This window comes from Gallinula chloropus, assembly GCF_964237585.1.
Source record: "Gallinula chloropus genome assembly, chromosome: 2".
NCBI lineage: Eukaryota > Metazoa > Chordata > Aves > Gruiformes > Rallidae > Gallinula > Gallinula chloropus.
In genome coordinates this window covers 88,880,227-88,892,723 of record NC_140086.1, presented here as the reverse complement: position 1 = coordinate 88,892,723, position 12,497 = coordinate 88,880,227, and the positions used below count along the sequence as shown (strand labels likewise).

Here is a 12,497-nt window from a genome sequence, read left to right as displayed (position 1 = left end):
ATTCTGGAAGCACAGACTCTGAATCATTGCACTGTACCTCACTGGTGTTTGCCAGAGTAAGACTGAGAAAAGAGAAATGCCTTTATTCCCAAAATAATTGTTAAAATCATAAATTAACAGCTTTAATTCAACACCAGATTTTCAATGAAAAAGAGGTACTTCTACAAAAAGCTATGGTGTACAAACACTCAGATTTTGCACACCTAAAAGTATTTGACAGTCAAACAGCGTAAGATATACTGATAAGGCAAGTTAAATTACTGCATATGCTGTCTTCTTACATATCTGTCTTATACTTACCTTACAGTTCTCAGACATAATATCACTCTTTTTTTTCCCTATATTAAATAATACAGATTAAAAATTATATTTTACTTGGAGAAATACTTACCCCACAAACTTCAAAGAGGCACGTAATAATCCAGCTTGCCAGCTGAACCTAAACAGATTCTCTGAGCTCTTGGTGATATATATCGTACGATTTGAGACACTCCCACTGTTAGCCTTCAAGGAGCAATATTTTGAGTCTTTACCTTTCGTCATGGCCTTTTGATTCATTGCACTTTGAAGCACTGAGTAGACCAATGTTAGGCTGGTACTCTGTCTGCCCAAGTCAACCTTTACCTATTGAAGTAATTCTTGCTTTAAAAAATGTATTCTTTAGGCTTCTGCTGTAACTTGAAAGTCCGAACTGAAGCAACTGTAACTCAAACCTAAAACCACATTTCATGCCGTTCTTTTGAATTTGCACATGAGTGTGACTGGGCCATAGTAGGTAACTACAGCCAAATGAAAAACAACTGGAAGACACTGAGGAAAAAACAGTGTTACGAATGTATCCAGCAAAACATAATACATTTTCAATAAACCTAGCTGTAACATCAGATCAGGTCTTTCTCACAGTGAAGCTAATGATCCCAAAGTATTACAGGAAAAAAAAAAGACCTAGATAAGGTGCAGTGATTTGGGAGTGAGCAAAACAGTTCCCACCACAGGCTATCATTAGCAAGCATCCATGGATGTAGCTGAGGAACGAGTCTTGTATTACCAGGGAGTGCAAAAAAGTGCATCAGTCTCTGAAAGCCTTGGTGTTTCCCTTCTTGTCACCAGCCAGGCACTGTAAATGCTGCAAGCACCGTAATGCAGTAGTCCCACCGAGATTGAAGGGGAAAGTGGATAGTGGGCTAACCACTGAAGGTCTGGTACATACCCAACTCACCGAAGCATCTGTGCAGTGGAACAGAGGGAAGCTCCTCACAGACAGTGACCTTTTGATGCTGCCAAATTAATGTAACTCCAACCAGAGCCAGCTGCAGGATGGTCATTCTAGTCAGAGTGTGTTGAAATGGATTTTTTCCATCTAAGAATAAACCCACTACTTTCTGTTTATTTTTCAAGGCCAAAATAGTACTGAAAAGTGGATTGGTTCCTCAAAATGCAGAAGTATGTTCCTGGCGCCCAAGGACTGGTGTGGTTTATAGCTTGTACTTGTAAAAAGCATGGCCACATCTATTTCTGTACCTAGGTGAGACCAGAGTTTTTTACCTGGGGTCAAACTATAGGGTCTATAGCACACATGAAGGAGGGGAGAAGGGCTCTGAAGAGAAAGCATGTTTTGCTAAAACTTCATCTTGATGAAAGCATTCTGAGCAGTAGTGCTGAGGTGAATTAGAGGTCTGAGGGTGGGCATGGAAGAGGGAGAGATTTGAGGAACAGTCAGGAATTACATATTTGCTAGACTGTAAGTCAGACCCCAGAGTATTCAGATATTCACAAAAGGATTTTAACCAGCCAGTAGAATTTAAAGAGTGGCTGAGGGTCACCTTTAATTTTCATTCTCCTCAGGTCATAACGACAAGGCCCATGGTACATGCACAGGCCATTCTCATAGATCTTCCATACCTACCTTTTTACTATGGCAGGTGAATAAACTACAGAATCTGTCTGCAGGAACATTCATGGTCTGTTAGACAATCATAATGCACAATATCAAATATAATTCAATTGTAAAAAGCTATTACTCTTTAGTGAATAATAGACTTGATGAGCAGTAAAGAAACAAACCTGGCATCTGTAAAGGCCATAGGGGTGAATAATAGAAATCCCAAATTTATACATATTAAGTCACAGAGCATACAGCAGTAGGTGCACCCTCTGAAAAAGAGTGAAACACATTGTTACCTCAACAGTGTATTTAGTTTTGCTGAAATACAGGCATGTACATGCAAAGCCTGCTAATTGGGGTGTCAATTGGGTGTCAGTTTCCCAACTCAGAATGAGCTTTTCATCCAAGGATGCGATAGCAGTGATAGGGATGGAAAAAATCTAGACAGTAAGCAGCTCTCCTCTCACCTTGTTCAATGGTCCTTACTCTGTCAGCTGGGCTGCTGTAGCTTTTACTTTATCCTATCAAACTGTTACTGCCTGAGGGCACAGCATTTGTATGGAAAGACCTGTAGTGTGTCTTCTCTTATTTTCCCATTTTCATATATTCACATTAGAGTTCCAGATACAGGTCATAATTTGCCCAAATATGACTTTGGGGCTTCCATGAAGAGGTTTTCTAGGCACCCACACTACTCTGTATGCTCTGGTTCAAGGTATCTGCCCTGTGCGGACAACTGTGGAGCATGTACTTCAAGGACACGGAGGGCCAGCTCTTTCAATACTTTCCCAACGAGCATTTTGTGGCACCAGCTTCTCTAGAAGAAGGCACATAGGTGTTTCGGGTATGTTCTCCCTGTCAATATATTTGCCTTCTTTATGCATTCTACTTGTCATACCTCTGCAGCTGCACAATCACCACAACAGTTCACACAGGTAAGCTGGTTGAACATCTGATAACTGCTCAATTTCTGAATTATTCTAGCTGCCCTAATATAAAAAAACTACTTTGTCAAGGCATGCAAAATAGTTTAATACACCCAGAATAAATGAGCTCATGGAAGAGAGGAAGTTTGCTTCTGTGAGTAGTTGTGGATGGGACAGTAGAAGTCCAGAAAGTAGTCTGTCACTATACAACCTTGGGTTTGTTTTGTATGTTTTTTTACACCAGATGTTAGTGCAAAAGTGGTTGCAGAAGCAGCCTGTGAGCAGCTGAAAATTTTGATCAGAATGGGCTACCATACGCAATCATCAGCTGCCAAGTGCTCTTTGGCAACTTGGCTTATTTAGATTATATTTCAGATGCTTCTTCTGAAATTCAAAAGCTAGGAGTATAGTACTATAAAGTTAAAATCTGCTCCGTATCCACGTTTGTCCCAAGAAAGAGGTCAGCAAGGACTCTGCTGTCCTTTGTGCCTAAACCAGTTCACAGTGTTTGCTCCTGTTGGCATAATCAAGGAGATACTAAGCAGTAGGAAAAGCTGCTCTTTCCGGCATTTTGCTGTTGAGATTTTCAAAATTAATTTCTTATGGTTGCTCAGCAACTACTGGGCTCTGTTTGGGGGTAATGTTTGCTTATGCTTTGGACGGCCTGCCCATCTGCAGAGCACTTAGCAGAAGCTATACTGGCATCTCTCAGTGATCTTATATGTCCTGAGATGTGGGAAAGAGGTCCCGCTTGCAAGATTTCTGGTGCTTTTTATTCTGTCATGGTATTTGCCGTGCTGGAGATGATCAGCTTTGTGTGGTGCATGCAGAATCTGAGGCAGACTGTATCAGTGCTAGCACTTTTAAGACAACCAGCACCTCTTATTAAACCTCTCAGAGAGTCAGTGTGCCAGGCTGGTGGCAAAGTTAATGTCTAACATGTCCTTTCCCTTCAGAGCTCGTAGTAGCTGGTATGTCAATGTGTATTGCGTCAGCACAGCAACCCAAGGAGGCCAAGCCGGTCCTCTATGGCCCTTGATTGCTGGTTGGCTCAAGCAATAATTCAATTTGTTACAATAAAGCAGCAGTAAAAGAGTGACACTTGCCAGAAGAAAGGAAGAGGCTTGTCCCGTTGCCACTCCTCAGGTATCCGGATCACGCTCACGTTGTGCAACAGCGTCATGCTGGTGGTGCTCTCTGGCAAGCGGTGCTGCTCTTTCCTGGTGCACACAGCCGCTGAGTAGCTCGCCCGTGCGGCCTTGGAAGGGACCTTTCTTCCTTTTCTTTATAGTATTAGATCAAATAAATGACGTGTGGAATGGTACCTTACAGAGCCTGGGTGCCTGTTTTACTGGAGTCAGAACTAGGACTTCCTGGTATAAAACCTTCTACCAATTACAGTTTGAAGGTAATAAACATCAGTCTTCATATGGGAAAAACTGCATTACTCAAAATTGCTCTCTTTAGCTTTTTCAGTGACAGACCAGAATTCTTCCTCTGCCCTTCATGCCCATGCATCCCAAATCTTTTGAAGACACAACAACAATGATGTTATACATAGATACCTCAAAGGAAAGCAGAGTATCAAAGAAAACTGAGAAGTACAGCAAGCATCAGAGAGATCAGATTCCAGTGGAAAGGTGAATATGCATGAGAATTACTCAGTATTCAGATTGTGGAAAGACACAGACCTGTCCAGTGTGGGACAAATGGGCATTATCTATCCATGGATGCTCATGCAAATAGTATTTGAGAGTTTTTTGCTTTGCTTTTTGGCAGTGTACATATTTGCAGGCTGTGAGGGATTCTGGAGTGGTTTAACAGGCTGTGCAGCAACACTTGCCATCAAGTCTGTCCCTGGGAAGAGGTATTGGCATCCCCCTTCAGCATCATGTCTGTTCCAGGCACTGTTCGGAGTCTCTGGTTTTGCACTTCAAAGTCTATTGCTTGGCATTGCACAGTTCCCCACAGGAGAAGCACTTGCTGCTGGACTAGAGGGGTTATTTTTAAGTAAACATCTTTCATTTTGCAGGAGCACTCCTCTCCACGCTAGGAGCTGCTACACTGCACTAGCAGCAGAAGGCTACTTTCCAGCTGCTGGTTGTTTTCACTTTTTTTAAAATAAGTTTCATAAAATAAGATGTTATTAGGAAAAAAAGACTTCATAGAGAAAACGGATACATTTTTATTTATACTATATCTTCTTCCCAGATTGACAATTATCTAGCTATCCCTGGAGCAAGTTTAAAATGAAATAATGCAAAGATCATAAATTACTACTACTGCTGTAGTAAGCCGCACGACAATCCTTGTTCCAGCCACACCTTCTCCTTCACTCACACACAGAATTCCTTTTCCTATTGTAGACTTGTGCTCTTCAGGGTATTTTACAGCACTTTGCTTTATCATATGTACCATTCATTGTTTTTCTTTCACATTTCATCTGAAAATATATAGGTCTGACTATGCAAGCTAATACATTCTAACACTGTTCATTTCACTGTAAAAAAAACCCCAACAATAAGTCATTTATCATAGAATCATAGAATCTTTAATTTTGGAAAAGACCGCTAAGATTATCCAGTCCAACCATCTGTCCAACACCACCATGTCAACTAAAATTTATGTTCCAGAGAAACCAGACATACACAAAATATGGACGACAGTCATTGCTAAACACACATGGCTACTTTTTGCATACCCCATTCATCAGAAGACCCCCACAGCCTGTGTTTGGTATTCTCTTATCTCTGGGTAATTGATATGAAAGCTGTGCTTCTACTGGTAATGTTACTATTTCAGGCTGTATTTCATACTGAAATTGCAGCCATGTGAGACAGCTCCACAGACTACAAGGAGTCTGTTTTATTTAGCAATTGAATTTGTGTTGAGTAATGCAATTTCCTGTAATCTCTCCTGCATATCTCAGCATTTGGAAAAGTCCTTTGTATCTGTGGTATGCTCCCAGTGTTTACCTTCTTCCCACCAGCCAGCAACAGGAAAAGGAGAGTCATCAAAGAGGTGGAGTATTTTTCATTCAAAAGCAAGTATGCATGGTGGTTTGACCCTGGCTGGAGGCCAGATGCCCACCAAAGCCACTCTATCACTCCCCTTTTCAGCTGGACAGGGGAGGGATGAGGGAGGTTCCTCAATCCCTGCCCTCCCACCCCTCTCCCAACACACCCCTACCCCAGCTCCTTCACTGACCTTGGTGCCTGCACAGTTTCTTACATCTTCTCACTCCCTTCTCTGGTGGCAAAAAGTGGCTGCTTGCAGGTTTTTTTCTTCTTAAATGTGATTCCCAGAGGTGCTGGGACCGTCACTGATGGTCTCAGCCTTGGTCAGCAACAACTCCGGCCTTGAGTCTGTTGGTGTTTAATCTGTCAGGCTGCTTCTTGCAGAAGCCACCCCGACGTCCCCATCTCCTCCACCAGAACCCAGCCACACAAAACTACAACAATATGTTTCACATATCTGTGGATTTGGGACACTGCCTGCTGCCAAACTGGGCAGGCTGCCGTCTTCTCTGTAAACTCTCATTATGCCTTCCCACCACCTACTCTACAACATCTAGGAGTTAGTTTGGAAAACGAGGTCATCTGCAAGCAAATTAACTTTACCATAGATTTTTCTCTTGATTTACATCCCAGAGAACTGCTCATCATCACATCAGGCAAGTAATAGTGGTGGGGCAAGGGAGGGACGAGAAACAGATGGAAGGAAGGAGACAAAGGGAGAAGCAACATCCTCCTCAAAGGCATTAGGCTGGCTAAGCCAAGTCTGAAAACTTCACTCTAAATTCCCAGGTACAATCAAATGCAGGAGAGAAGCACTAGGTTAGGTTCAGGATTTACCTATCCTAATATCTTGCTAAACTTAGCATGAGGAATATTTAAGAATGGGAGGTAGACTTCAGTGTCACATTTTTTAAAGGACTATTAATGTTTTTGCTTGCTGTATTAAACTGTTCCTCTCTCCACTTAATTCTGCAGACTACTACATTCTGTATTTAGTTTGCAGTGGTTTTATTATGATAAATGGAACAAATACCACTTACATATCATTACTATATATTTTAAATTACTGTTTTATGCTAATGAGGACTAAAACAGATGGAACAAGAAACTCATGGTATCTGAGACAGAGAGAGAGAGAGATGGTTTTTAGGCATGGGAATGTCTGATCACTGCTTTAAGTGGGAATTAAGTGCCTAATTCAGAGTCATGCCAGAGCAGGCCTTGTCAGAAAAGGCCTTATATTATTCTGGAGCCCTGTTTTCATTTGTGAAAATGTTGGAAAACTTTCTAGCACAGACAGAGTTTCTCACAGAAAACAATAAGCAATGGGCCTACTCTGCTTGAGAACAAGCAAAATTACGCCAGAAAAGTCTTCTCTTTTCTCATCTCTCTGAGAACAGAATCCCAGTGTTCCAACTTGAACCATGATCCCAAATCAAAGTTTAAAAAGGGTGCCACAGGAATACTTTCTATTCCTACACAAAGTGTCTTTTTCCTTGAGACGTACAAAGAGGTTGGGTAGGTAAAGCTAGAAGAGACCGAGTACCTGAGTTTATCCTCCTAATGCAGATGCCTATCCTCCTGTCTCCTTCATGTGGGAGAATGTATTACTCATCTTTACGACACTGAAATCATGTGTTTACTGGAGACATACTACATTAGGAAAGACTCAAAATGGGATTTTCTATGCAGATGACTCTAGAGGTCTACAGCTCTTTTGCGAATATCACACAGTGTATTTTAAGGTGTCATTTTAGTGAGGCTTCCTAAAAGTAAAAAATGCCTGAATTTTATGTTAGAAAGGAAATAGTTAAAGTTTGTTAGGTTTTTATCTCTAATTTGGCCTTTATCAGGTAGTCTTTCTACAGCACATTGACACATCAGGACAAAGTCTATCAAAAATTTGTTCACCTTTTGTCTGGAGAGCTTGTCAATGGGGATGTTAGCGGGGAGAAAGATCTAATTTCCAAAATAACCCAAATTTAAGGGGAGGAATATCTTCCAAAGAAGAGAATCGTGTTAGTTGGGTTGTGTCTGATTAGGAAGAGGAATGGATGGTCAGCTCTGAACTCATAAGAAATGGGGAGACACAGAGGCACTGCAGCAAGCCCCATGGCACTAACTGCTTCAGTGCCCTCTTCGTTGACTTCCAAAAATGATTTCTGGATGGCCTTGGATACAACCAAACCATCTTTCCTTGAGATGCCTGACAAATCAGCTTTTCCCCAGTCAAAAACGTTCATCACTCCCATCTCCTGGAGAGTTTTGTTGAGAACATAACTTTCCTCCATCTTGAATTGAGGCAGGTACACCTTCACTCTCAGCTGTTGCATCCTATCCGAGCTGGTCCATTCTGCTATGTTTTCATACGTGAGGCTGCATTCAAGCTATAAGGAAGTATTGATAATAATATTGACTAATACCATAATGAACAGAAGGAAAAGATAATAAGGCTCCATTTTCCCACTTATCTTCTGACCACACTGGAGCAATGCTAAAGTACTGCTCTGTTTACAGCCCTTTACACACATTACTAGAGAGAAAAGGAAGTATTACCTGTTCTAGGCTGGTAAAGTCTTCATTGTCAACTTCAGGAAGAAGAATTAACATGCTCAGTTCATTATCAAAGTATGGGAGCTCTATCACTTTCATTTTCAGCTCCTCTATGATGGCCATGTTAAAATAACCTTCTTGATACATCATCTGCACCGTCCTTTTCTCATTCTAGAACCCATGAAACATATTAAACAGAAAATACAAAAATTATCACCATGGATTTTATTGCTTTCAGTACTGAGATTAGAGTTCGGTTTAGAAACATTATTGACACAGGTCATGGCTTTCATGTACTTGTAGCATTGATGTGTTCTTCACTCTTAACTGTAGCTCAAACTGAGTTATCCATTTTAGAAGCATAAAACCTACTTTTCCATCTTTACTGGTGCTATATCACTTTATTCACAACCCCCTTATTATGTCCCTTTTTTGGTGTCATGTCAAATGAGGAAAACGATGCATTTGATACAACTGTGAATCTGAAGTCTTTATGAATAATGTATGCATTCTCTTGTGATAATTTTATGTTAGTGAAAAGTAGCAGAGGAAACAGAATCCTCAAATTCAGTCCCAAAAGCAGACTATTGTTGAACCAACATCCTTAGATACAAAATCCCCAACAAAGTTATTGTATGTGCTCGGTGACAACCAGGATCTCAGCTGCATGAGACCCACTTCTGATGTGAAACGGTAGAAACAGTTACATCTTTGGCTATCAAACTGGAGAGAAGATGGAGCCTTCTGTTGCTCTATCTGAAGACCAGTGTTTTGTCTTGCAATAACAGAGAAGAGGAAAGCTCCCATCTATTGTTATAGGAGACAGACATCCAATTTCCATCCTGCAGCTCTTTTCAGTTCCTGCCCATACTGTACCTTGTTAAGTTGGAAATATGTTTCCTTAGTGTCTTCTTTCTTAAATTCTACTGCCCATTTTCCTTTAAAATATATAGCATTGACCAGGACAAGTACAGTAGAGGGATCAATATATCCAGCAGCAAATAGATCTTTGATTTTACCTTTAAAAATAATGAATTAAGAAAAGTTATTACTCTGGGCAATCAGCTGCATTTGACTATTAATAATTATTTCTGTAAGTCTGAAAAGTAGTATAATGATGTCAGACAGAGAGCAAAAAGTTTATGTACAGCTTTTGAAACCAGGAACTCAAGGTATTTTTGTGCTTCTTCCTATGTTTATTTTCTATTGAGCAAAAACATGCAGTGTGTTGAATATATTAAAACCTTGTTACTTTAGGGAAAAAAAAGAAACAAATTCAGACATAATAATCATAACTGGTTCAGTTGGAAACCAAACAGCCTGCACCTTTCTTCTTTACCTTTTGTCTCATTTTCCACCCAGAAGTTAATCTTCTCTCTGGCTTCTTCTTCAGTGTATTTAAAATTGACTGGTTCCAGTTCTGCTCGATAGAATTTCTTTGTGGAATCCAAGTATTGCTGTAAAATACAAACAACAGATTATAGCACCATAATGATGGTTATAAGATGGACGATCTCATGACTTCAAGACAATTCCATGTAATAGGTTAGCAAAAAGCAGAGTATAAAAAAGCATATATAAGATATTCATATAATGCTTGAAATATTTCAAGCATTCAGCTTTTACCAAGAGATTATTTATAAAAAAACATTTAAAAATATATTTTTCTGTATTTTAAAGCTGTACTGAGCAGCAATCTCTCAGCACAGTAAAAAATAAAAACCTGTTACCTTTCTTTAAACTTATGTATCTGTTACACTGCCTGCCTTCCCCCAACCACCAATGAAGGTTGCCTTATTTTGAGCGAATAACTGGGAGTGATAATACCACAATGAGATAAGTGTATGTGTGTGCCTGTGTGTATTACTCTGTGTAGATATATACACTGTAAACTCTTATTAAGTATAAAACATTTCCAGGCTGCTAGTTCACCTTTTTCCAGCTCTGAAAAAATTTCTCTTTACCTGGAGTGCAAAGTTTTGGAAGCAAGATGAAATGTTGACTCGAAAAGAGAAAGGTGGTTAAAGAGATAAACCAGCACTGTTTCTAGAGATATTCTTGTAAACACTTCAAGTCTGGTTTCCTGGGGAAGTTATTTGTATGCACTTGCATTTCCTGGGCTGTCGATGTTCCACAGGCAGGTTCTGAGATGGTCAGTTCCACTTAAATCAGTGGATTGACAAAAATCTCAAAGATGACACTTTCCTCTAAGCCATGTTTGAAAAGGGAGCAGGAGCCAAGGACTGCCATATTTGCACAGACTCTGAAGGAACTCGGGAAGAGTGAGTACAGTCATCTTATTAGAAACAGAGAAGACACCAGGGGAGAATAAAAATCTTCTGGTCACAACGCTTTGTTCCTATGATAGATATGATGCAGCAATCTCCAGCTCTGTTAGACACCGGATGTACAAATTCTGCTGAGCTCCTAACTCCCAGGAGCTGTGAAAATGGACACCACGGCCACTTACCTGGAAGAACGGGTAAGTAACTTCTCCAAAGAGCCTGTTGGCAATGGTGAGAGAGCAGCCTGGTCTTGGTTCACTGACTGCAGCCAACAGATCCTGGAACTGGGAATGGACTCCTCCAGCTTCTTCACACTTCAAACAGGAAAACAGAGGTTTCATGGTAGGTTTGAGCTTTCCTATGCAAAGCTGAACCTGAGGGTGAATTGCAGCCTCTCTCCATATGAGAGGCCTGACTCCACCCAGTTGATACAGGCACTGGAATAAAGGCATCAGGACACCACCTCCAATTCCCCCTGTACCAGAGAATTCTAAAATAATTCCCCTTCAGGCCCACACCTCCAGCTCACACTGTATCCTACAGCAACGGCTCTGTGCACACTGAGAAAAATTCTGCTGGCTCAGAGATTGGGAGGAACAAGCTCCAAGGTGCCACAGACAAACCTTTGCAGGTGGCAAGTTCAGCACTTACCATGTCTTGGATTGGTACTGTTGTTTTGGTTAAAAGCTTTCAAAGAAAAGGCTTAGCTGTTGAAATGTGGGATCTCACGAGGCTCCTTGAATAACTAACAAAAGAACAGTAATGAGCAGGTCTGCAATCTAGTCGGAGAGGCTGCTCAGCCCCGCCGGGCTTTCCAATTAAGGGATCGTTGGCGAGGAAAAGGGCTGACAAACCGGAACCTGTTGCTTCATCCCAGACCTGCAACTATGTCTTACCTTCTCAGGAGGGTATGTGTTTCCCTGGCTTGTACTGCTCAAAACTTCACTGAAATGAAATACCTGCAATGTAAATGTTGGGTGAATGAATGAGGGTACCTCAAAGTCAAAACAGTGCTGCAAGCCTAGCCCAAGACGTATCCAGAGTCAGTGGGGAAAGTCCTGTCTGTCTTTCATGGTGAGATCCATGCAAGTAAACAATAAGTTTTTGTAGAGCGTGAGCTCTTGAAATATTTGATATCCTTCTTCTTAAGAAGGAAGACTTTGGGTATCCAGAGAAAGCAGAAGACAGTATCAAAGGAAAACACCACTCCTGAGCCCTGGACTGTGAAGGTATACCTCCAAAACACTTTCTTTAGCACTGATGTATTAATAGAATGATCAGTTACTGTAACAGTGTTTAGTCTGAAAAGTTTGGTATTAGGAATAGCATAAAAGGCGGTATTTTTAAAGGCCCTCTGTGTGCATCATTTGAATGCTTAGGAACTATACCAGATGGTACTACCAGCCTCTTGGGTCATATCCTGTGACTATCCCCTTTTTAGAGCCAAGGAAACCCACCTGCTCAATCTGTTTGAGGGTGTTGCCCTTGGCTCCAAGGACAACCATCCCAAAGGCAGCTGAAAGGCTTAGCGGGGAGAAGAAGATGTTTTCATTTCTTTTCCTTTTGCTCAGCTCTCTGAAAAAGTCAAGACAGAACTTGGCATTGGCTGCACTGAGGGAGCACATTGTGGCGCTGTGATCGCCTGCAACAAGTGAAACAAAGATTAAGGCTTCTCACCCTTATGGTTGCTAAGATGCCTTGGTAGAGCATGGTAAGCTTTTCTGCCGTAGCATAGCTGTTCAGCACTTAGCAGAATCATAGAATCACAGGCTGGTTTGGGTTGGAAGGGACCTGGAAGACCATCCAGCTCCAAAACCCCTGCCATGGGCAC

General features: G+C 41.2%; 1 protein-coding gene across 1 annotated transcript; it reads right to left on the bottom strand.

Moving 5' to 3' along the window:
* Nucleotides 1–7,810: 7,810 nt before the first annotated feature.
* Nucleotides 7,811–12,291, bottom strand: LOC311189049 (serpin B11-like; the record flags this gene model as incomplete). Its single annotated transcript, XM_084260632.1, has 7 exons — nucleotides 7,811–8,215; nucleotides 8,385–8,552; nucleotides 9,258–9,400; nucleotides 9,721–9,838; nucleotides 10,852–10,980; nucleotides 11,563–11,625; nucleotides 12,124–12,291. 7 exons carry the CDS (start codon nucleotides 12,289–12,291, stop codon nucleotides 7,811–7,813), a joined length of 1,194 nt encoding a protein of 397 aa, XP_084116758.1.
* Between the last annotated feature and the right edge of the window lie 206 nt (nucleotides 12,292–12,497).